Source organism: Carettochelys insculpta, chromosome 7 (assembly GCF_033958435.1).
Source record: "Carettochelys insculpta isolate YL-2023 chromosome 7, ASM3395843v1, whole genome shotgun sequence".
In the NCBI taxonomy this organism is placed as follows: domain Eukaryota; kingdom Metazoa; phylum Chordata; order Testudines; family Carettochelyidae; genus Carettochelys; species Carettochelys insculpta.
The window spans coordinates 25,233,440-25,258,046 of record NC_134143.1 but is presented as its reverse complement, the minus strand read 5'-3'; the positions used below and the strand labels follow the sequence as shown (position 1 = coordinate 25,258,046).

Sequence of the window (24,607 nt, the reverse complement as noted above, 5' to 3'; positions counted from 1 at the left end):
TAATGACATGGATGAGGGAATGGACTGCACTCAATTTGCTGATGACACTAAATTAGTGGGAGAGGTTGATACACTGGAGTGGAAGAATAGGGTCTAGGAAGACCTAGAAAATTGAAGGATTGATACAAAAGAAATCTGTTGAGATTCAATAAGGACAAGTTCAGAGTCCTGGATGAAGGAATCCCAAGCACCGCTACAGTCTGGGAACCAACTGGCTAAGCAGCTGTTTGGCAGAAAAGGACCAGGGGGTGATAGCGGATTGGAAGCTGGATATGAGCCCACAGTGTGCCCAAGTAGCCAACAAGGGTAATGGCATCCTGGGGGGCATTAGTAGGAGCATTGCCAGCAGATCTAGGAAAGTGATTATTCCCCTTCATTCATCACTGGTGAGGCTGCATCTGGAGTATAGAGTCCAATTGTGTGTGTCCACCCTCCGACCACCCACATTACAGAAAGGATATGAACACACTGAAGAGACTCCAGCAGAGGGTGACAAAAATGATTAAGGGGCTGGAACACATAACACATGAGGGATCTGGTCCTATTTAATCTACAAAACAGAAGAGTGAGCGGGCATTTGATAGCAGCCTTCAGCTACCTGAAGGAGAGTTCCAAAGCAGGTGGAGAGAAGTTGTTCTCAGTGGTGACAGATGATAGAATGAGGAGCAATGGTCTTGAATTGCAGTGCAGGGAGGTCTAGGTTGGATATTAGGAAAACCTATTTCAGTAGTGCAGAGGGAGGCTCTCTAGCAGTACCACAAAATAACAGCAATGCTAGGCCTTCCTCTGGTGGCAAGAGGACTCAATAAAGCAACCCCTTACCACCTTTCAGGTCCCAGGACCCACCCCCGTGGACTTATGACGGGGTGCGCACTCGGTTGACCCGGACCCCACCAACCCCCCCTGGACAGGCAGGAGCTAGGAGGAACGACGAGACAGACAACCGGATTTTTCCAAAAACACTCACAATTAATTTATTAATTATTAAGAAGAAAATTAAATAGCATTGCAGTCTTATGTTAACAGCAGTAGACACTTACTTGAACTAAAGCCCAGGTGTTCATGACAACACTAAAGTGGCGTGGTTTCAAAAGGGAATACGAGTTTGAAGGAATATATTAAATAGATAAATATTAAATATATAAATATATATGTGTACCTTTTCTTATCCAAAGGAAGGGGGAGGACGCTACCCCTCTCACGCCTACTGTGATCGAGCTGCTAGTCCGACCCGTATATTAATTATGGCCAATGGAGAATTTTCCTCTCTATTGGACCAGAAAATAAAACAAGGAAGAAGGGAGGTCACGCCTTCACCTTAGTGTATGTACGTGGCTGTCAGGTGACCACTAATTCCTTTATGAATAAATATTAATAATTTAACAAGAAATTCTAATGATAATAATAATTCTATAAAGTTAACTAACTAAATAACATTAAGAAATCCTATCTATGTATATATCTATAATTATCAAACCATAACAATAACAATAGTAAAATTAATAAGATTATTTAGAGTTCTTTTTTAAAATTAGAGTCCAGCCTGAAGCCAGGAAAGCCCGGCCCTAGGGTCAGGCCCCCGGGCAATGCCCCTACCCTGCTGAGCAGGGACAAAGCAAGGGGATCAACCTTGCTCCCCCACTGGGGTCCCGGTGCCACGAGCTGGAGCGAAGATGTGGTGTATGGGTGTGGGCCCATGCAAAGCGCGGGCCTAGCAATGAGGATACTTGTCCTGTATGGTACGTCACATCCAGTAGATTGGTCAAGTCCAATAAGCTGGTCAGGTCCGATATGTATGTTGGTGGGCCCTGGGTTTCACTGTACCAGCTGTGCAGTACCTGCACAAGTGCAGGCCAGTTCGACAGCTGGCAGCAGCTTCCCCTCAGAGACGCCGCTTGGTGCTTGCCAGGAGCGCAGATGATGGGCAACCTTGCGCTTCTGTGAGGCGTTCAGCTCTTTCTTCGCTCTTCGCCTTTTCAGGCTAGCCTGGGGGACTGGCGGACGCTCATCCGAGGCACGCCTCCCCGTCAAGGGCCGCTGAATGAGCAGCAAGCCCGGCTTTTATAGAGCATCCTTATGAATATTTTTGAAGGAATTAGCATGCGGGCACAGTTCTCTATTAGGTCCTCACTTTCGCAGAAGGTTCTGGAAAGTCTCCAGAGCCAGCCAATCAGGGCACCGCATGCAAATCATGATTCATGAATATGTGTGATTTCAAGTTGCCGGGGCAGCTAACGGTCAAAAAGTGACCATGGGAACACTGCTAGCTGGCAGGCTAAGACAATTTGAAACTCCATGTGTTTGAGGAGATTTTTCCTCACAGTGATCTTTCCCTCCAAAAGCATGCTGTCCCTGACTCACGGGGGCGATTATGTCCACAGAGATGTTTTAAGCACGACAAGTACGAGAGTGATGAAACTCTGGAATGAGTTACCTAGGGAGGTGGTAGAATCTCCTTCGCTAAAGGTATGTTAAGTCCCAGCTTGACAAAGTCCTGGCTGGGATAGCTTAGTTGGGATTAGTCCTGCTCGTAGTGGGGACTTGGACTCGATGACCTCCTGAGGTCTCTTCCAACCCTATGATTCTATGATTCTGATAAGGTTAACGAGATTTAACCTGTTTACAAAATCTGCAAACCAAGTTTGTACACCATTGTTTGGTTTGATGGTGCTTTATATGCATTAAAAACTGTTTTGAACTGTAGAAGGATGTCTTCCTCTGATGCACTAAAGTCCACAAGTTCTGGATGTACTAATTGTCATCATGCTCCCAAATGTAAAGAGGCAATACAATATCTGTCATGTAGGAAGGCCTCTTTCCTTACATATGCAGTTTATGTACCATGGGTTTTCTATATTCATACCATCGATTTGACTGTATACTGTACAATATGGCTCCCATCTCACTTAAAATGTGGTTGATAGTCAATTTTAATGATGATTTCAGATATAAATGCTGGTAGACCTTTCAGAAATACAGTGCTAGATACAATGTAGATGATTTGGCCTGCAGGGTACTCAGAATGAGCAGTTTCAGCAGGGGTGAACAATAATTTTTGATGGGAGGCCACTCCAAGATTTTGGTAAGTGGGCAAGGGCTGCACTTTTCTGTGGAGGGAATGTGGGGTCTGGGGTGGAGTTTGGAGTACAGAAGGGAGCTCGGGGTAGGGGACTGGTGTGCAGGAGAGGGTGTGGGATCTGAGAGGGAGTTTGGGATGATCTGGACCAGGGTATTGGGGTATATGGTCCAGGAGAGGATTCTGGCCTGGGGGAGGGACGTAGAAGAAGGTGCAAGTTCTTCTGAGAAGGCGTTGTGGCTTGGAGAGGTGGGTGCAGAAGGTTTGAGTGGGGCAGGGATTGGAGTGGAGGGTCTTGGATGGAGTATTGGTGCAGGAGAGGATTCTGGCTGGGGGAAAGGGCTTTGGAGGATGAGGGGTCTGGGAGAGAGTTGGTGTGCAGGAGGGGTGAGGTGCCAGGGGCAAGTTCTGGCTAGAAGGCACTTACATAGGAAACTTCCAGCCAACTGTGCTCTCGGGCAGCTCCAGCCCACTGGCTGTTCCATCTGGCTCTCTGTGCTGTGGGAAGAAGGCTTCCTGTGCTGCCCCCACCCCCATCAAAATCTTTCAGCTCCTATTGACCAGAAACAACCAAACTGGAGGTTAGAAATTGTGCTGTACTGCCCCTACCCCAAGTAAAATCTCAGAGCTCTCATTGGTTTATTTCCAGCCAATAGAAGCTAAGAGATTTTGCTGGGGGCAGTGGGGCAGCACGTGAAGCCTCCCCATACCCCATCCTTCTCCTTCACATCACATTTGAGCTACAGAGAGCAGCCAGCTGCTTTGAGCAGCCCTGCTTTGTGTGGAAGGGGTTAGGCCTGCTTTGTGTGGAAGGGGTTAGGCCTGCTTTGTGTGGAAGGGGTTAGGCCTGCTTTGTGTGGCAGGGGTAGGACACTGGCTGGATTAGACAGTTTGGTGGTCTATTTTGAGCCCAGGGGCTGTATCTTGCCCACCCCTGAGTTACGGAGACACCAACATGGAAGAGGTCACCCAAATATGCAGACTTCACCAATCCATACAGCCTCATGTTCGATTATCTAGAGCACCACTGATTCTAGCAAAAACTCTGCCTTTGCCAATGGGAAGTTTGCAGACGCTGCATTTATCTAAAGTCGCTGGGGAATCACGGAAGACAATGAACACGAGGATGTCTCTTTGCTCTACCTGAAAAATAATTTTCATTCTGCCCTGTAACTGTTAGCGGAGACCACAGTTGTTCTTTCTTGATGCAACAGCATTTCTTTTTATCGTTTTAAAGTTTGGGCCAATGTTCTGTGAAACAAACTCCTGTTGTATGAAGATGTGTGGATTTAGCATTTTGTCTTTTCTCTTTCAGATTTTGGCTTGCAGACTGCCATCAGGTACTAGAAACTGTCAGCCTGGCCACACAACTTTATAGGGAATTAATATGTGTTCCTTATATGGCCAAGTTCGTGATATTTGCAAAAATGAATGACCCTGTGGAATCTAGTTTGCGTTGCTTCTGCATGACTGATGATAAAGTGGACAAAACTTTGGAACAACAAGAGAATTTTGAAGAAGTTGCAAGAAGCAAAGATATTGAGGTATATTTTGTATTAATAACAACTGAATTCATTCCCATCTTCCCAGGGTGCTAAGAGTCTGCTCTGGTTCAACTCTACAGGAGCAGGCAAAGTGTTGTGACATCAGAAAAGAGATTCACAACCACTATAAGCCAGTTAGGTTTAGGACATACCTTTGTAAAGAAACTCTTTGGACGTGCGCTAACCAGGATGAAGGGACAGGACATCTTTACATGGGCCCTCGAGTCCTTCTGTTTACTGGCAGTGGGCAAAGGACTCTGGAGTAACTGCTATAGAGCAGTTGCACACATGCTTCAAAGTGTGGTAGACTAGAATTCCTCCCTCCTTGTCCATATAGTGATCTCCAGCACCCGCGTGAGTTACTCAAGCTGGTCTGTTTAGAATTTGTTAAACAAAGGTTGCTTCTTGTGAAAAAGTGTGTTATATATACTGTCCACCAGGAATCAAAAACCCTTCTGAGGGGGAGTGCCAAAATTTGACCTTTTGACCTCTGTACTGTCCAAGCGCTGGCGATACTTTTTGAAGTCACTAACAGTCCTACTTGCGTTTAAAAAGTGAAGATGCAGAGCTTTACCGTTTAGTTGGTGGTTGGTAGCATTAGCTCGCCTCTTATTAATCCAAAGGTGGCATGGCTTTGAGCAAGCTTTTGGCTGCATGCAGAAGGGGTGTGGCCGAGCTCCTTCCTCATGTGCTGACGAAAATCGATTCACATGCCACTTTTGGCACATGTGTGAGGGGTTTCTGCCTCCTGCTATACACTTTTCCCTCAGAGCTGTAGCTAATTATAACTGTATCTGTATCTGTGGAATTGGAGCTATATTTTTAAAAAGTAACTTTAGCAATTAGAATTATAATTCTTATATGTGTGACTTATGTCATATTATTATTTATTATTTTATATATGACTTAAAATGTCATATTAAGCACACCACAGTACTTTTGAATTATGACACCATTGAATATGTGTTGATGCATTCCTACCTGAATAAGGAGTTATGGTGTTGCTGTAAATAGTGGTATATGTTTCTGCATGTATTATATACCATTAAAATATATTTTGCTCACTTTCCATTTGTCTTGTGGTTTTGATAGGTTCTGGAAGGAAAGCCTATTTTTGTTGACTGCTATGGAAATCTGGCTCCTTTGACAAAAGGTGGACAACAGCTTGTTTTTAATTTTTATGCTTTCAAGGAAAATAGACTGCCATTCTCTATTAAGGTAAAAATAAACCCCACAAATTACTAATGTTGAGAAAATATTTTCCTTGTGTAGTAATATTGGTTCTGTCTAATATGTATAGTCTGCCACTGGAGGTAAGTAAATAGTATTGTAATTTAACAGGTAGCTACTTGGAACAGTAGCTACTTTGGAACAGAGTTTATAAGTGATAGGCATGAAACCATGGAAGGAGTCCCTGTCAGAGCTGGGATCAAAATACATGCTCTTCAGATTCACAGTTCTTTGCCAGAAGCATACCTCATACTAGATCTGCTCTTAAGATGCAAAGGACATAATTTCAAGGGGTGTATAACTACCAAAATGACCTGAGTGTGATAATATGTGATCCAGATATTCAGCCTCCTTTTTTAACAAGTGCAGGTTGAATAACACTAATCTCAATGAATCAAGCTGTTAAACAATAATAATTTACTTTTTTTTTTTAAAAATTAGCCTTTGTTGGTGTAGAGAAAAAAAACTTGAACATGGGAACTCCAAGGGACCAGAACCCTGAAAGCAAACAGAACCCAAGTTTTATTTTTCTACAGATTGCCTGATTTGCAAATCAGATCTCCCAGTTTTTGAATGCATGGGGTTAGCAATATGCCAGGGGGTGGAACATGCAATTTTGTCCAATGTGCGCAGGATTTCCTTTAAGTACTAATCATACAATGAGAGATGCTAACGTAGACATATGCAGAGTCCTAGGATGCAAAAATGGCATTCACAAGAGCCATCCTCATGCCAGGACCAGGATTTTATTTGGTGTTGTGCCTCCAGCAAAAGACAGTTTCTGACACAGGAAGTGAACCAGACAGCATGGACCTGTCCCATGTGTGGGGACAGGAATAACAGGAATTCCCACCTGAGATCTGGGAGCTGTCAGCCTGTGACTTGAAGCATAATGTTCCATTGACCCTTATAGGAAGGATACTGGTATGTTCCAGGCCTTTTCAAAAAGTTAATCACAGCCTTTACATTTATGGAGAGCTCTCTCTAGCTACCTAGACCAGGGGTGAGCAAAGTGGGGGGTGGGCCCCCTCAGTGGGGTATGAAATTTCACAAGGGGGGCACAGCAAATTGGCTGTGGGGTCTCAGGCTCATCTGTCCCATTAAAAAAGTAATTGCAGGGATGAAAACTGAAAAAGTTTGCTCACTCTGTCCTAGACAATATGTTGAACCGCCAAAGAAATATTCACGTGGCTACCATTCTGGAAGCCAGCAGTTTTCCAAGAGTTAATTCCACACCTCCTCCTTTTTGCTCTCTGCCCCTCTGTCAGCACCTAGTAAATTACTTTCCAGTCAACACACAGACTTTTTGTTATGGGTGGTAAGTGGCACAGCAAACTTGTTTCAAGTCAGGGCGTGCAAAATGATCATGTAAATTGTGTAAGGGCATGTAAAAGCAATGTGGAATCTCTGCTTTGGATTACAGCGGCCTTAGGCACCGGGGAGTGTAAAAAGTAGCACTGTCAATTAACAAGCATTAATGTGTGCTAATTTTTTTAAACTAGGCTTTGGCTTATGAACTAACATTAATGTTCCTTAATTATTTTGATGCGCCAAGTTGATTGACAGCCCTAGTTTTTACAAGTGCTCCCAAAAAGTGAGTGCACTGCATACTATGCATATGTAAACACCTATTTTGTGGGTACAAACCAAAATCATGGCCACTTTTATTGAGTGTTAGTCATTGCATGTCCAAAACTGGGCAGAAAGAAATTCAAGTGGATTGAAAACTCAGTCCTGTTTGCCGACAGGAATATTATCTCATTGGCTGTTTGTACACAGGCCAATGCTAATACACGGAGTGAAAGATGCTAATGAAGCGCAGATGCAAATTCCCCGTGCCTTCCGGAAGCCCCCTCCCGGGGGGCCGCACTTCTACACGGCATTTTGGAGTCCGGAAGAACAGTCTTCCGGACTCCAAATCACATGATGTTATGCTAATGAGGCACGGGGACTTTGCATTCGCGCCTCGTTAGCATCTGTCGCTCCATGGCATGCGTAGAAATGTCCATTAAGTGATGGACTCAGCATAATAGACTGTGTTGGAAACAGTTTTGAAGACTCGATTGCAATGGAACAAAAATCAGAGGCTGGCCTCTTGGTTTAGTTGTACAGTAAAATTCCTTTAATCCGCCACATCCAGGACCAGACAGGTGCCAGATTATCAAATTTTCCGATTATTGGACATCACCATAACCCCCACACCCTAGTTCAACCACTCCCCACGCTCCTGCATCCTCACCACCCATGGGCACAGCTGCAGCTCACCACTGCCCCATGTCCCCAGCTTCTTCACCACCCCTGTGGCCTTTACAGTGCTGCTCGTGCACCCAGTGGTGGAGGAAAACAGGTGCATGTCCACCACCACTGCCCAATGAGCAGGAATCTGGAGGCCTGTGGAGCTGAGCATGCCCTAGGCTGGCACCTTAGTGCTGGGGACAGTGGCTCTGCAGGCTGCTTTGCTGCAGGGCTAACAGGCACCTGAGAGCCAGGCCCTGCCTTGCATGTGCAGGGCTGAGTCAGTAAGAGGGGGCTGGGCTGTGCATACAGTGTCTGCCGAGCAGGGGCAGAAGGGGCCAGTCTGTGCTGTGCTGAGTGGGGTAGAGCCAAGGCGGCACTTGTTACCCAGTGGCAGGTGCCGGCTTCCTCCGTTCCTGTACCCCTGAGGCTGTTCCGGTCTTTGCATCTCAACACCTGTGCGCGGGGAGAGCAGGTGAAATGGACAGCACTATAGAGCCAGCTTCTTCACCACCCCATGCTCCTCCAGCTTCTTCACCCCTCCCACCACCCTCATGCATCTCAGGGGACTGCAGATGCTGGACCATCAGGATTTCAGGACCATCAGATGCCAGATTAAAGGCATTTTACTGTCGTTGCAACTTTCTTCCCCTGAAAAGCTGCAGTTTGGATCCTGACTAAGTTCCTTTGGTTTTCACTTGGTGTGATTACAAGATAGGGAAAGGAGCATGACCTGTTACTGTCCAGCAGCATTCTCTAGCTGGACAAACTGTTTCTGATGGTCTCCAATAAGATCAACACTCCTTTTGAGAAAAAAGGTCACCTCAAGGACTTTGGCTTCTCTCATGTTCTTTGTGGGGAAAGGGGGGAATATAATGCAAAAACATATGCGTCAAACAATGCTAAGTCAAACTATTGTGTAATAATTTTTTCTAGATTAGAGACACCAGCCAAGAGCCTTGTGGTCGTTTATCATTTTTGAAAGAACCAAAGACTACGAAAGGACTGCCACAAACAGCTGTTTGCAACTTAAATATTACTTTGCCAGCACACAAAAAGGTATTCCTGCCAGAACGCTTCTTGTTTTCTTTAACTTTTAGCTTAACTGTTTTGCTAGTAATAAAGAAGTCCTGTGAAGTGCTAGTCATGGGAATGCTACGTAATATGATTAAAGCTGTTATAGATTTATGTTTTATTAGTTTTTTGTGTGTAGAAAGCTTTTAAAGTCTCTTGTTACTGTGGTGTCAAGTTCCTATAATTTTTATGATTGGATCCTCTGTTTACAGCTCATGCTTCAGCTTTACAATTCATAGATTTTATGCATTCAGTACTGCCACATGTTGGTTTGCACTGGATGTAAGGTTTTTTTTTTTCTTTTATGTTGTTGTTTTGGGTTTGCTTTAGCTTGTAAATCAGCTTGCATTTTGTACTCCCAACTCGGTCCTTTTCATATCCTGATATTCTTTTCCCTGCTGTCCATTATAATATTCCTTGTCTCTACAATGCAACTTGGAACCAAAAGGAAACAGAGTCAGATCAAGATGATGAGGTAATATAAATGCTGTCTTCTGTTTTTATTTTCTACAGAATTAGTGCAGAAAGATAAATATGTTCTGGAAAAATATAGTATCTTTTAATTATAACAGTGAATAGTAACAATATATAGTAGACAGCTATGTTCTGTTGTCAAGTGCAGGCATGTGATGAAATAAGATCATATGTTATAAATTTAAGCACCGTATATGTTAATATGCTGAACTTCAGCTCACTTTATACTTAGAATATAAGTAATGCAATTTATAACTTACAGGCTAAATTCATCTGTCGTATTGCTGAAATCACTGGCATTACATTCAGCAGGGATGAATTAGACCTCTTATGTTAATATACTGTCAGTATTTCCCTAATCTATATTTCTATGTACCCGTTAAATACTGGCCTATTGTACTTTTATTCCTGAAAATAAACCCATTTATTTTCTTTAAAAAGCAAAATAACCAGAAGTAAGTTCTAAATATTTTAGTGTATCTATTTTCAAATAAGTTCCAGATCTCTGCAACTTAAAAATCCATACCTTGTTAAAATTTTAACAGAAAATATCTCTCATAAGTAATCTTAATTAAGTTATCTCAGGTAGTCAGATTAAATTTATATTACGCAGTAGTGGATACAGTGAGTTTTAAAACACTAGAAATAGAAAACTTACTACAGAAATACCCCACACATCCATTTTGCCAGCAAAAGAGTTCCTTGTGTATAGCCCTCCTTTTTCTAACAGCTAATGAATAGCATTAGCTGCCTACTAACTAAGATCGAATAAGTATCAATATATCAAAAGACAACCAGATCATTTAGTTTTCCTGTGACTTATGCCTGGTCAGCTATTTTATAGGTATCACAGTAGTCTTCTTTCCAAACTCTATTTTGGAGACATAATCAACTTAATTGGTTTCTGTGAAGAAGTTTTAATATTATTAGATAGAGCTGTGAAAATATCATACTAACTGCTACGACATTAGACACAATAACTTATGTTGCCATTTACTAGTTAGCAATCGTATTCTGCTTTCTAATATGCATCTTTGCATTTTGTGCATATTAAAAAAAAAACAAAAAAACCCTTTCATGCCTTTTTTTGTCCCTAATGTACTGTACTCACTTTAAAGCAAGTGTACATTGTGGTTTATGTGCTTTTAAGACTGATTAATGTTGGAAGAGGTTAGCCGAAGGTATACTCTGATTAATGTTTTATGTCTGTATCTGTAGTCTTTTATGTTGATCTTTCTGTTTCTAGCCAAGGTGGTTATTGTACAGAAAGAAATAAATGTTGCCATTTTGAGTAGTATGGAAGGGATTAAGAAAAGATAATGGGATATTACAGTATGTAGATAATATGCTGCTAGAATGTGAATTTAGACAGTGCCCTGAACTAAATGTGCTTGGGTACACTGCATCACCTTGGAAGTATATCTGGGAGACATTGTATTTCAGACATATATCAGTCCGAGTTGCCATTCCTACCTTACTTGGTACATTCTCCATGGGATGAGTAATATACTATTAGTTTATATACCTGCTAATTATTACCTCTTTCTCTGAAATTGGCCATCAAGCAGGAACGCAGCTAAGACTTTGCCTATTTCCTATCACCTGCTGTGTAGAAGTGAATGCAGTCATGTAGTCTCACTTCCTCCTGTCTGCCCTCATCGAGCCATAAGGATAGATTCTTATTCCCTCATGTGGGTGTGTAGTTCAAGTATGATTTAGCCCATTATAATGATGCATCATAATCAAGCTCTTCAGAGTATTTGAAAGGTACCAAATGGAAATGTGTTTTGTTGCAGACTGAGAAAACAGATCGGCGTCAAAGCTTCGTCTCTCTTGCTTTACGTAAGCGCTACAGCTATCTGACTGAGCCTGGAATGAGTGAGTTCCTTAACAAACCTACTAATACCGTATATACACAGCTTCAATAAGAAGAGACATTTTTTCTATAAATGTTGCATTTAGTGTCCTTTGAAAAAAAATCAGTAGAAAAATATTCCATAGCAATACCCCTGGGTGGTCTGTGAGCCTGTGTTGTGAGAGCTTGGAGAATCCTTACTGGTAAACAGCATAGTCCAGTTAACATAAATCAAAAATAATCATAACAAAAAAGGATATAATGTGTTGGATGAAGCAAGGGCAAATGAATTTGCAAACTATCTTTCTGAAAGACAGTCTGCTTCCTCCCTTCAACATTAATGAATTCTAGGTTGTATCACAATGATGCTTTAGATGGAATAACGGTCAAACTCAGTGGATTGGAGGGTTCCTTTCAACTAAATTCTAAAATATTTGGAATTTTATTCCATTTATTTTAGCTTCCTTATATTTTATATCTTCTTCGTCTATCTCCCCATTTGTCCCAGGTTCCATAAAGCCTCTTTATTTCCTCCTAACTTTCTCTTCTACTCTCATCTCCTTGATCTGATTTATGGCCCTGCTTCCTTTTCTGCCTTTAAATACGATAATGTCTCTGACATCCTTTCCTTCCCTCCCCAGTCGTTCTTTTGTTTTTCTCTTCTGTTCCAGTGGCCAGCCAAATTTCTCATTTTCTGAATTCCGGTAGGTCATAGAGTATAATTTCATTAAATCTATTGAAAAATCTCTTCTTGTCCGGTAATTCTTGCTGGAGGCTGCTATTTTAAAAAAGACGTGAGCTTTTTGGAGTTTTGAGGTGCTCCATAATGTATGGTGATTCTTGGATGCTAGAGAAGACTTGGAGTATACATCTGCTGACAGCACCTGGCTTTCAGAGATTACCAGAATAGTTAAGACTCATAGTGGATCCTGAGATATTATCAAAGAAAAGTAAGAGAGACCAAAGGAACAGGTTGGCTATGGTGTTTGGAGTAAGTTTGGAGCTTGCTCCCCCTGGAATATTAAAAATATCTTATAATGATTTACCAAAACTAAAGTCACAGTAGCAAAAATAGGTGGGGAAGAATCATAAATGAAGTTGTAATCAATGAATGGAGGAAGGATTTGCTCTAGATATAAAAGTCTTTCTCCGTTCTTTTAATAGTTCACCTCCTATTGATCTACTACAGATTTCCTAACTCAAGTATATTTTCCCAGATTTTTGGATATAAAACAGTTTTTTTTTTCCTGATTTACTTTCTTTTCACTTTTTCATTTTCACCTCTAAAGAACATTTCTGAACTCAAAAATCAAGACTGGTCAGCAGATATGGTCATAAGGTTACATAACCAGAGGAGAGAAATCTGCTACTGGGAAGCTGATATTTAAGATTAAGAACTCCCAAAAGGCGTCAAGAAAAGCAGACTGATAGTAAGCCTACCACACGATACTTTGCCATACTGAGTGCTAGAGGGGTTCAAAGTGACATCCCACCAAAATGTGGTCCTTGGATTTGAGTGGTTCTTTTTTATATTGACTTTTACATGTTCTCCATCTTTTTTACTCCTCCCGCTCCATCCTCAGAAACATGGGGAACACCAGTTTCTCCTTTCTTCATTTCTTTCTGAGTGCTGGGAAACAAAGCTATTCATTCTGGACTTCCACGTACATTCAGTCACGTTGATGTCAGAGTTCCCATCAATTTCATTGGACTTCTTTTTTTCCCCGATGCTGCCAGAACCTGTATGATGAGGTCAGTGTTTTTTCACTGCTGAGGCATTTTACTCAGATGTGAAGTGGGGAGGAGAGCACTAATCAAAGGAAGTCTATTCTGCACTATTCAGAAGTGTCAGGGAGAATAGGGAGTGCTCCTGGTGAACTATGGTTTGATCCCTAGCCTGGCTATATGCCTCAAGTACATTGAGAACAGAGCATCGACAGGATTACATATGCTCAATCACCTTTTTAATTTTCCAAGTGCAAGAGAGGAAGGGAGAATAACACACAGTGGGATATTATTAGGTAATAGATCACTGCATCTCATGCCCATAATGGGGCATGAAGCTAGCGGCTAAATTAATTTAGTATCTAGGAAGTGCAGGCATGCAAAACAGCTGTACTCTTTGACGTATGCTTTTCCACTTATAAAATAACATAGAGTTTTTCATTCTTAAAAAATCAGTAATAAAACCATAATTTGCTAGACCATACAGTTATCCCATAACTTCATGCGCTGGTAACATAGTCAACGAGGTTGTTTCTTTGCCCAGTCCTTCGTCTCAAGTAAAATATGAAGTATTGACAAGGAATTTTTAAAATATCTGACTATGTAATGAAATGGAGAGAAGAATATTTGCAGTTAAGAGAGACTGCTATTGGATGCATTGTTTCACTAAACAGTAGTGGTAGGACTGCCCTGATAGAGCATATCAAGAATCTATTGGCATTTACAGATACGTTTAAGTGTAGACTAAATTGTTTTTTATTTCATTTCTGCCATTCACTATTCTTTTGATTTTTTTTTTAAATTTGCGACTCCATGAATATCAGGTGAACCTTGGCAGATACTCCTAATGAATCACTGTGGTAGAATTTATTTAATGAAGATTTTCATGGAGGAAAATAATAGAGTAAGGAATGGTCAAAATTTCGTTTTAAAATGTTTTGTATTAGTGCGTTTGTAATGGCTGTCTTTTGGAATAGACTGTGCCAGTATTCCCAGTATTCAAGCTCTCTTCAACCTAAATGTTCTAATACAGCAATAGTATTACATAATCAATGCATCTGTAGACCTTTGCTTGATATTTATAGACCCAACAGATCTTCTCATTATGGGGTATGGTCTTCTTGGTATACTGAACATCTTCTTTTAGATTAGCTTGTGTGACAGAGCTTTAGTAACTTAATGTAAGTCTTATTTTGTCTCTTTTACAGTGAATTATTGTCTGGCTATAAGACAGATGACACAGGTTTGATAAATTGTCAGTATAACTTCAGACAGGTGTGCAGAATAGGTTGTTTGAATATTTTAGCTTCATTTCTGAGTAAAGTGATTGTGCCTAAACATTATTTTAGTTAGTGGAAGAACTCTCTAAATGTTATTGCTGCATCAGAGGATATGGAAGCTGAAGTGTTATTGACCTCTGGATTTGTACCTAAAGCCGATGACCAAAATCTAGCTGCACCTACTGATTTGCCTTGCAATGCCTGTAAATATACTGGGCCTTTTTTGGGAATGCTCACAGTTAACAGATATGGCCTGGCCAGATCATCTCTACTTAGTGTATTGTTCTTTGATTACTTTTCTGATGTTACCTTTTGAGAAATGTGAAGTTGAACAGGTGTTTCTTTGAGCACATGTGAGATATCGCCTCAAAAGGAGCGACACTGTATCTTGTAGAAAAAGTGTACTCTTCTTTTAAATACCTCTTGTGAAAATATTTGTAAAGTTTACATGTTGTGCATAATGCAGCATATAAAATGTATTACTCCATTTGCCTGTTTTGACATGCTATACTGTGCATGAGTAAAGTGTTTGAGTTGCTTTGCTTGCTCATGTTTATCATAAACCATATTTTCCATTTTTCATGTATGACAAATGCTTCTTAAAACAATTTCATTTGAAGTTTTACTTCAGTTTGACAAAACAAAAGGAATACTGCATGGGAAAAATGCAAAATGTTCCGATTTATTTATTGATTTGTTTGTTTCTTTATTTAACTCTTAGAAAAGTTCTTGCTCTTATTGGCTTTGTGAGCGTGAAGCATATACGAATTGTGCATGGGAGATAAAGACTTGAATTTATTCTAACTGCTGCACAGTTTGCACATCAATTGCCTGTCACTTAAAGATATCTTGGGTTCTGCATGAAATAGTTTTTGAGTGGCTTTCAAGAAGGGTTTTAGCTATTTAATGTCATTCTACACAAGCTGATATTGTTTTGTAAAGGTACAATACACGTTGTTTAATGAAACTATTAAGGACAGGACAATAGCAATTACTAAAAGGATAATTGCAATAGTTGCATAAAGCTGACATACCTATACAGGCAAAATGGAACTGAGGTTAATATTTCAAAAACTAGCTCATCAAAAAGTCAATAAGGAAGTAAGAGAAGAATTTTGGTTGTATTTATTATTTTTACCATTTTGGATTCCTCCCTTTGTGTTTTCTATTTCCATTGTTTGCAGACTTGGTTGCAGTGTGCTTACTGTCTTTCCTTTCTCGTTGCCTTTTGTTTTGGATCAGTCATGATTATATGACTCATTTCCATTTTTTTTCATTTGTAAGTGTTGTTTTGTCCTATTTCATTCTAATTCATACAAAAATTGTATTTGCTCTTTGTAAGATTACAATGTTTACTGACCAATTTTCTTCTCTGGTCTCTCTGTTTTTCAATCATTTTTGTTGATTTTTGCATTTGATTTTTGTTTAAAAACTTTAAGAAACAGTTGAACGGAGTGCGGGAGCAACAAGATCCCTACCTGCTGCTTATTCATACAAGCCATTCTTTTCAACAAGACCATATCAATCATGGACAACAGCTCCAATTACAGTGCCTGGACAAACCAAATCAGGCTTCACTTCCCTATCAAGCTCTTCATCCAATACTCCTACCGCTTCCCCATTAAAATCAATTTGGTCTGTTTCTTCTGCTTCTCCAATCAAATCCACATTAGGAGCTTCTACTACTTCTTCAGTTAAATCTGTTAGTGACGTAGCATCTCCGATTAGATCATTTCGGACAATCTCTTCACCGATAAAAACAGTTGTATCACAGCCTCCATATAATATCCAAGTTTCTTCTGGTTCTTTTGTCAGAGCTCCTGCAGTAACGGAAGCCACTAATTTGAAAGGGATGGCATCTACTTCAACATTTCCTTCTCGGACATCTCCAGTGACTACAGCAGGGTCTCTTTTGGAGAGATCATCCATTACCATGACGCCTCCAGCATCCCCCAAATCGAACATTAACATGTATTCTTCAAGTTTGCCATTTAAATCCATCATCACATCAGCATCACCACTTTCAACTTCACCTTTAAAGTCAGTGGTGTCTCCTGCTAAGTCAGCAGTTGATGCTGTTTCACCATCTAAAGTCATGATGACTTCATCTCTCCCATCACCTGTGAAGCATGCACCTGGGCCTTCAGATGTAGCACTGGTTAATGGATCCATGTCACCACTGAAATATCCATCTTCTGCCAACATAATAACTGGATCAAAAGCTGCAGCTACGTTTCAGGACAAGATCACTGCAACTGCAAATTCTGCAAGTTGTGCTGCTAATGGAGCTGCTGATACAGTTGAGAAAGTGTTTCCAACCACTACTACAATACCATTTTCTCCACTCAGGGCATTTGTGTCTTCAACACCATCTGCATTTCAGTCAATAAGAACTCCTTCTACAGGTGCTCTATATACATCTTTTGGGTCAATATCGGCAACTACCTCATCAGTAACATCATCAACGATAACAGTGCCAGTATATTCTCTAGTCAATGTTTTATCTGAACCTGCATTAAAGAAGCTTCCAGAGTCTTCACTTACAAAATCAGCAGCTGCATTACTCTCACCTGTTAAAACATTGACTACAGAGACACGTACACAGCCTCACTTTAACCGAACTTCGTCTCCTATTAAATCATCCTTGTTTTTAGCACCCTCAGCTCTCAAATTGTCTACACCATCGTCTTTATCCTCCAGTCAGGAGATACTGAAAGATGTTGCTGAAATGAAAGAGGACCTAATAAGGATGACTGCGATATTGCAGACCGATGTAACTGAGGACAAGCCATTCCAACACGAACTAACAAAAGAGGGTAGAATTGATGATGAAGAGCCCTTTAAAATTGTTGAGAAAGTGAAAGAGGACTTGGTAAAAGTTAGTGAGATACTGAAAAAAGATGTGTGTTTAGAAAATAAAGGGTCAACCATAGTGTCAAAAAGTGATACAGGACACGTATTGGAAGATGAGTGGGTAGAGTTCAGTACTGAGGAGCTTGATGAAGCAAGACAGCAGGCTGTAATGTGCCATCCTGTTCCAGAAAAAGTGCAAATTAAAGCTAAAGCTGTATCTGAAAAGGATTACAATTTGACTAAAGTTATTGATTATTTAACAAATGATATTGGTAGTAGTTCATTGGCAAACATAAAATATAAGTTTGAAGAGGGGAAAAAAGATGAAGAGAGACAAAAACGCATTTTAAAACCAGCAATTGCTTTACAGGAACATAAACTTAAAATGCCTCCAGCCTCCATGAGGCCTTCCACTTCAGAAAAAGAATTATGTAAAATTGCAGATTCCTTTTTTGGAACAGATACCATTTTAGAATCTCCAGATGATTTTTCTCAACATGACCAAGATAAAAGTCCTTTGTCTGACAGTGGATTTGAAACAAGAAGTGAAAAAACACCTTCCGCTCCACAAAGTGCTGAAAGCACAGGGCCAAAACCACTTTTCCATGATGTACCCATCCCTCCTGTTATAACAGAAACAAGAACTGAAGTAGTTCATGTTATCCGCAGCTACGAACCATCACCGGAAGAGATTCCAGAGCAGAAAACAGAGGAGCAACCAGCATTGAAACCTCCCCTTCCTTTAATGGAGTTGGAACAGAAACCTACTGGGTCTATTAAAGAAAAAGTTAAAGCATTCCAGATGAAAACGAGCAGCAGTGAAGAAGATGACCACAAGTGTGTGCTTAGCAAAGGTGTCCGAGTGAAAGAAGAAACTCACATCACAACTACAACTAGAATGGTTTATCATAAACCTCCGTGTACTGAAAGTAACTCAGAAAGAATTGAGGAAACAATGTCTGTTCATGACATAATGAAAGCCTTTCAGTCAGGACGTGACCCTTCCAAAGAACTGGCAGGTCTATTTGAACATAAATCATCAGTAACATCAGATGTTAGCAAGTCTGCTGAAACTTCACCACAACATGCAGAGAAGGACAGCAAAATGAAACCCAAACTGGAACGTATAATAGAGGTCCATATTGAAAAAGGTAATCAAGCTGAACCTACTGAAGTCATTATTAGAGAAACAAAAAAGCATCCAGAGAAAGAAATGTATGTATATCAGAAAGACTTACCACGAGGAGATATTAACTTAAAAGGTCTGGAAAAACACGATACTTTTCCTTGTTCTGATGAGCAAGGTCAGCAAGAAGAAGAAGAACTTACGGCGGAAGAGTCCCTTCCTTCTTATCTGGAATCTTCTAGAGTAAACACTCCTGTGTCCCAGGAAGAAGACAGTCGACCTAGTTCTGCTCAACTCATGTCTGACGACTCTTACAAAACTCTGAAGCTTTTGAGTCAACACTCAATAGAATACCATGATGATGAGTTGTCAGACTTAAGAGGGGAGTCTTACAGGTTTGCTGAGAAAATGCTTCTTTCAGAAAAGCTAGATGTGTCTCATTCTGATACTGAGGAGTCAGTAACTGACCATGCTCTACCCCTTAGTTCAGATTTACAGGGGTCTGATAAACATTGCAGAGAAAAAGTAGTCACTGCCCCCAAAAAAGAAATTCTCTCCAAAATCTATAAAGATGTGCCTGAAAATGGTGTAGGTAAAATGTCTAAAGATGATCATTATGATAAAGTGACAGTGTTACATTACACTGGAGATGTGAGTAGTCCAAAACATGCCATGTGGATGCGCTTTACTGAGGACAGATTAGACAGAGGTAGAGAAAAGATGTACGAAGACAGGGTGGACAGGACTGTTAAGGAGGCAGAAGAAAAACTGACTGAAGTATCACAGTTTTTTCGGGACAAAACAGAAAAGTTGAATGATGAGCTACAATCTCCAGAGAAAAAGCAGAGTAAAAAAAATGGCAAAGAAATATATTCTAGTCATAGCTCTGCCAGCAGCAGCCCTGAAAAGGTACTGCTCACTGAAACAGTGGCAGCAAGTGATGACTGGAGTAAAGTGCGACAATATGGACATGAAGGAAAATGTTCTTCAAAAGCCGATGAAAGAAAAGCAGCTAGTTTGCCCAGCAGTCCTGAAAGAAGGATTCTTGCTCAACAAGCAGGGGACTGGAAACAAGCTATGGAACACAAAGGAAATGCTCAACAGACTAAAACAGCTGAAGCATCACAAACTGGTTTTCAGTTAAAACAATCCAAGCTTAATTCCATTAGACTTAAATTTGAGCAAAGCATAAGTCCAGGGACTAAAGATTTACCTCGAGAAGAAAAAAAGCAAGAGAGTCAATCCAAAATTCCAATTAAGAAAATGCAGGAAAGCAAACTACCAGTGTATCAGTTTTATGCAAGAGAAAAGCTCCCAAAGCAAATAGATCTTACAGATGGAAATACATCATTGCAAAAAGAATTTACTTCCATGAAATTAAAAGAAGATAATGTCAAAGGTAATGGAAAAGTGATTGAAGACATTTGTGCTGCAGAGGTACAGGAAAAGAGCACTGAAACATCAAGTAAAAGTCTGCTAGAATGTACTTCTGAAAAGCAAGCTAAAGACTTGGCATATGGCTCAGACTTACCAGCTAAGGGACAATGGGACAACAAAAAAGTCTATCGAACATGGGAAAGTCCTGGAGCTTCTAACTATAAAACACAAAAAGAAAAACTTTCTCACATACTTGTTCAAGATATGGTGAAAGAAAACCATGTTGACCATGGTGAGACTAAAACTAACAAAAAGAGTGAATTTATCACTGTGACAGAGAGTGAATACAAATCTCCAACCAGTGGATCTCATTCAAAGGAGGTGAAGGAAATAACTGTAAAATCTCCTTCAAAAAAGGTTCTGTACAGAGAGTTTGTTGTGCGAGAAGGGGAGCACACCACTGAAACGACAGATAAAACTTCAAAAAGAAAGGAATTGACTGTGTCCCACATTCCAGTCAGAATTGTTGAGGAGAAAAGAATGTCATCTCCTACCATTCTCGATGTTGTTTATGATCAGTCAAAAAATTCAGTATATGAACTGTCAGCTAAATTGTCCCAATCAACTACAATTAAGGAACAAGTTCAGAGAGAATTTGATTGTGTAGAAGATGAAAAAATAAAAAATTCAAAAGTCACTAAAGTTACCAAACAACAAGGTTCCATAGTTTTAAGTCCTCCCATGGAGGAAACTGAAATATCCCCTAGCAAATCACCTGATTCTTTAGAATATAGTCCTGGAAAGGAATCTCCTTCAAGTGAGGTATTTGACCATAGTCCCATTGAATACTTTGATAAAGTTGCACCTTTGGTAAATAATGAAGGAGTGAAAGAAATAAAGACTTTGCCAGTTTATGTCAGTTTTGTTCAAGTAGGAAAGCAATATGAAAAGGAGGTGCAACAGGGAAATGTAAAAAAAATTGTAAGTCAGGAAACTAAGACAATACAAGAGACCAGGGGGACATTTTATACAGCTAGACAGCAAAAACAACCACCTTCTCCGCAAGGTAGTCCTGAAGATGACACACTAGAACAAGTGTCCTTTATAGATAGCTCTGGGAAAAGCCCTTTAACACCTGAAACACCCAGCTCAGAGGAAGTGAGTTATGAGTTTACCTCTAAAACACCCGACTCACTAATAGCTTACATACCAGGCAAGCCCAGTCCCATACCTGAGGTTTCTGAGGAATCAGAAGAGGAAGCAGAGGCTAAGTCAACCTCTGTAAAACACACAGCAGTGGAAACACCAAAAATTGAGAAAGTATTGCCTAATAATATAAACAAAGATGTGAACAAAAGACCTAAAAGTAACAGAGTTGCCTACATTGAATTTCCACCTCCTCCTCCTTTAGATGCAGATCAAGCTGAGTCAGAAAAGAAGCATCATTATTCCTCTGAGAGTGAAGTGGAGATGATAGAAGTAAATCTGCAAGATGAACATGACAAATGTCAACTGGCTGAACCAGTCATAAGAGTACAGCCACCTTCCCCTGTGCCACCAGGAGCAGATGTCAGTGACTCCAGTGATGATGAATCGCTCTATCAACCAGTTCCATTCAAAAAGTATACTTTTAAATTAAAAGAAGTTGAAGATGACCAGAAAGAAGCCTCAAAACCTAAAGTTTCTGACAAGAGTCAGAATGAGAAAGAATTAGGGCATCCCAGTTCTGGAAAACCTAATGAGTTGGACATTGGTCTTGAGTCACCCCAGAATGATATAGCCCAAAATGGGACTAATGACCAATCTGTCACAGAATGTTCCATAGCAACCACTGCAGAATTCTCTCATGATACAGATGCCACTGAAATTGATTCTCTTGATGGTTATGATTTACAAGATGAAGATGATGGTTTAACTGAGAGTGATTCTAAACTTGCAGGTCCTGCAGTAGAAACTAAAAAGGATATATGGACAACAGAGGGCATTTTAAAACAGACTGATCGTTGCTTTAGCCAAAGCAAGCTTGAAGTTATTGAGGAGGAAGGAAAGGTGGGCATTGAAGAAGATAAGCCGCTTTCAAAAGTCCCAGGTTCTGAAAAGAATGTAGAGAAGACCGAGCAGAAGTCAGGTGCACAGTTTTTTACCTTAGAAGGCCGGCACCCTGACAGAACTGTGTTTCCTGATTCTTATTTCAGTTACAAAGTAGATGAGGAATTTGCAACACCTTTCAAAACAGTAGCTACCAAAAGTCTAGATTTTGATCCATGGTCCAGTAATCGAGGAGATGATGAAGTGTTTGAAACTAAATCAAGGGATGATGAGGCTAAACCATTTGGTCTGGCAGTAGAAGATAGATCACAAGCAACGACACCCGATACAACTCCAGCCAGAACTCCAACGGATGAAAGTACTCCAACTAGTGAGCCCAATCCCTTTCCATTTCATGAAGGAAAGATGTTTGAGATGACTCGCAGTGGTGCAATTGACATGAGCAAGAGGGATTTTGTTGAAGAAAGACTCCAATTTTTTCAGATTGGTGAGCATACTTCTGAAGGGAAGTCAGGGGACAAGGGGGAAGGGGATAAAAGTACAGTCACTGCCATCACACCACCACAGTCAGGGGACAGCATTGTAGAAACAAACTTAGAGAAACAAATAGAAACCACAACAGTGGAACATACGCCCATCATCCAGGCCAGTGGAGATTGTCTGGAAGCAACACTTGGTAGTAACTCTCTGGAGAAATCATCAACAGCTGTTAATACATCCAAAGTTGATCCCAAATTGCGCACACCTATTAAAATGGGAATTTCTGCTTCCACAATGACTCTGAAGAAAGATGGCCCCGCAGAAGTTACAGATAAGGTAGAAGCTGCGATGCCCAGTGGTCAGGGATTAGAACATGAAACTGTAGCAGTGATTACAAGTTCAGCTACTACCCAGACATGCTGTAGGCAAAAAGAAAAGCTTGATTTTCAGAAAGATAACTTTAATAACAACAACAATTTGGATTCATCCACTAGCCATACAAATAATATTACCTGTATTGTAGAGCTAGAAGAACATTGTGAACCTAAGTGTTCCATTCAGAAAGCTAACCAAATGGAAAGTACTCCAGTAAAAGGGACAGAGGCGACACAAGGACACAGAATAAGAGAGAAGCAAAAAGTACATGGACATCAGCAAAGGTCAAGAGAGTTGGTAGGGAGTAGAGCAAAATCAAAACTTCCCATAAAGGCCAGTTCAGTAAAAGAAGTCTTCCCACAAAATAATGTCCAAAAAATTGCAGTGAGTAAAGTAAGACAAGCTAGTAAACCTGACAAAGTAAAACAAAATAATTCTTCTCCATGTCTAGAATTAAGATCTAAGATTCCAGTAAAAAATACACCCAGGAATAATCTAGGTATATCTAGAAAAATACCAACAGTGCAAAAGCAAGGGCAGTTAGAAAAAGGAAAAATCAAACAGCTTCCTTCAAAATTACCAGTAAAGGTAAGATCTACCTCCATCACAATGACAACAGTTAAAGTAAGGAAAAATCATCTTAGGGAGGTATGTAAACATTCTATTGAATATTTTAAGGGAATTAGTGGTGAAACATTAAAGCTTGTGGATCGTCTGTCTGATGAAGAGAAAAAGATGCACTCAGAGGTGTCTGATGATGAAGAAGACAGTTCGTCAAGAAATACATCAGTATCAGAAGCTACTGAAGTTTACCAGCCTTCCATTACATCGAGGTCTGCTAGAGATATGAGAACAGAGGCAGCATCCTTAAAATCAAAGATTGAAAAGGTCGACAGTGAGAGGAGGAGAAGTAAGAGGACTGGTGAGAATGAAGGCAGTCAGGTTTCTGGAGCTCTCATGGCTCACCTCGTGGAGATCAAGCCTAGTTTGTAAAACTTTAAACTTGTTGATCCTAGTGCATGAACTGTTGTGATTGCCTGTGGAGTGACTTACTGTAGTTCTCATTCTGTCATTGTCATCTGTATGTGCTGTTTGATACTCTTCTTTCTTCCTTTAAACAAATTCTGTATTGTAGACAGCTAGTGAAGCATGCCAAAGACATTGATGTAATTCAGGACTTGAAAGATTTATTTTGTGACAGCTCTCAATTTCATTCTGTCAAAGTAGAGAACATAGATGTTAATCCCACATTGGTGTTTTTCACCAGTAATTGAACAACTTGTGTGTAGTCCAGTCGTTAGATTGTCGGCATGTTTGGTTTCATTATATTATGAGATCACGTAGTTTGACATTTGGCTTTAGACAGGTAAAAATATAAAAGCTGTGACAAAGAAATTAATTGTTGGTTATTAAGATGACACAAGCATTTTAATATGCAATCTGAACAAAACTACCAGTAACTTGGTAAAACTACCAGTAACTTGGTAAAATTAAAATATAATATATTGTCCAGTATTGCAGGTCTCTGTACAAAATCTTTTTAATCGAGAAATTATAAATCACAGGTCCACAGAGTCCATGTGAACGAACAGACATAAGGATGGCAATTGTGGCTGATCACCTGGGACTGAGCTGGACAGGTACGTTTTATGCTATCTGACTGTAATTTAAATTAGCAATTAGTTTTTTAAAATGCCTTTTATCATGACATACCACAAGTTCTTTATGGACTTAATCAGATAAGGGACTGAGCACTTCAGTTGCCATAGAAGTCACTCAGAATTGAGGCTTCTGTGCACGTTGTTGGCTCTGCTCCATCTCACAAAAGTCATGTCCATTTTGGTTTAAAATGGT

At 40.3% G+C, this 24,607-nt stretch overlaps 1 protein-coding gene across 5 annotated transcripts in view; it reads left to right on the top strand.

The window, feature by feature from the left end:
• The window catches only part of ANK3 (ankyrin 3), a 508,469-nt gene that overhangs the window by 443,900 nt on the left and 39,962 nt on the right, over positions 1-24,607 (top strand). For 4 of the 5 annotated variants that reach the window (XM_075000144.1, XM_075000145.1, XM_075000146.1 and 1 more), the window contains 6 exons: positions 4,392-4,620; positions 5,713-5,838; positions 9,022-9,144; positions 9,608-9,634; positions 11,430-11,511; positions 24,319-24,393. In XM_075000144.1, the coding sequence (XP_074856245.1) occupies positions 4,392-4,620; positions 5,713-5,838; positions 9,022-9,144; positions 9,608-9,634; positions 11,430-11,511; positions 24,319-24,393 (662 nt within the window). Of the gene's footprint in view, positions 1-4,391; positions 4,621-5,712; positions 5,839-9,021; positions 9,145-9,607; positions 9,635-11,429; positions 11,512-15,932; positions 22,386-24,318; positions 24,394-24,607 lie in introns of all 5 variants that reach the window. The other variant, XM_075000148.1, reaches the window with a different exon arrangement.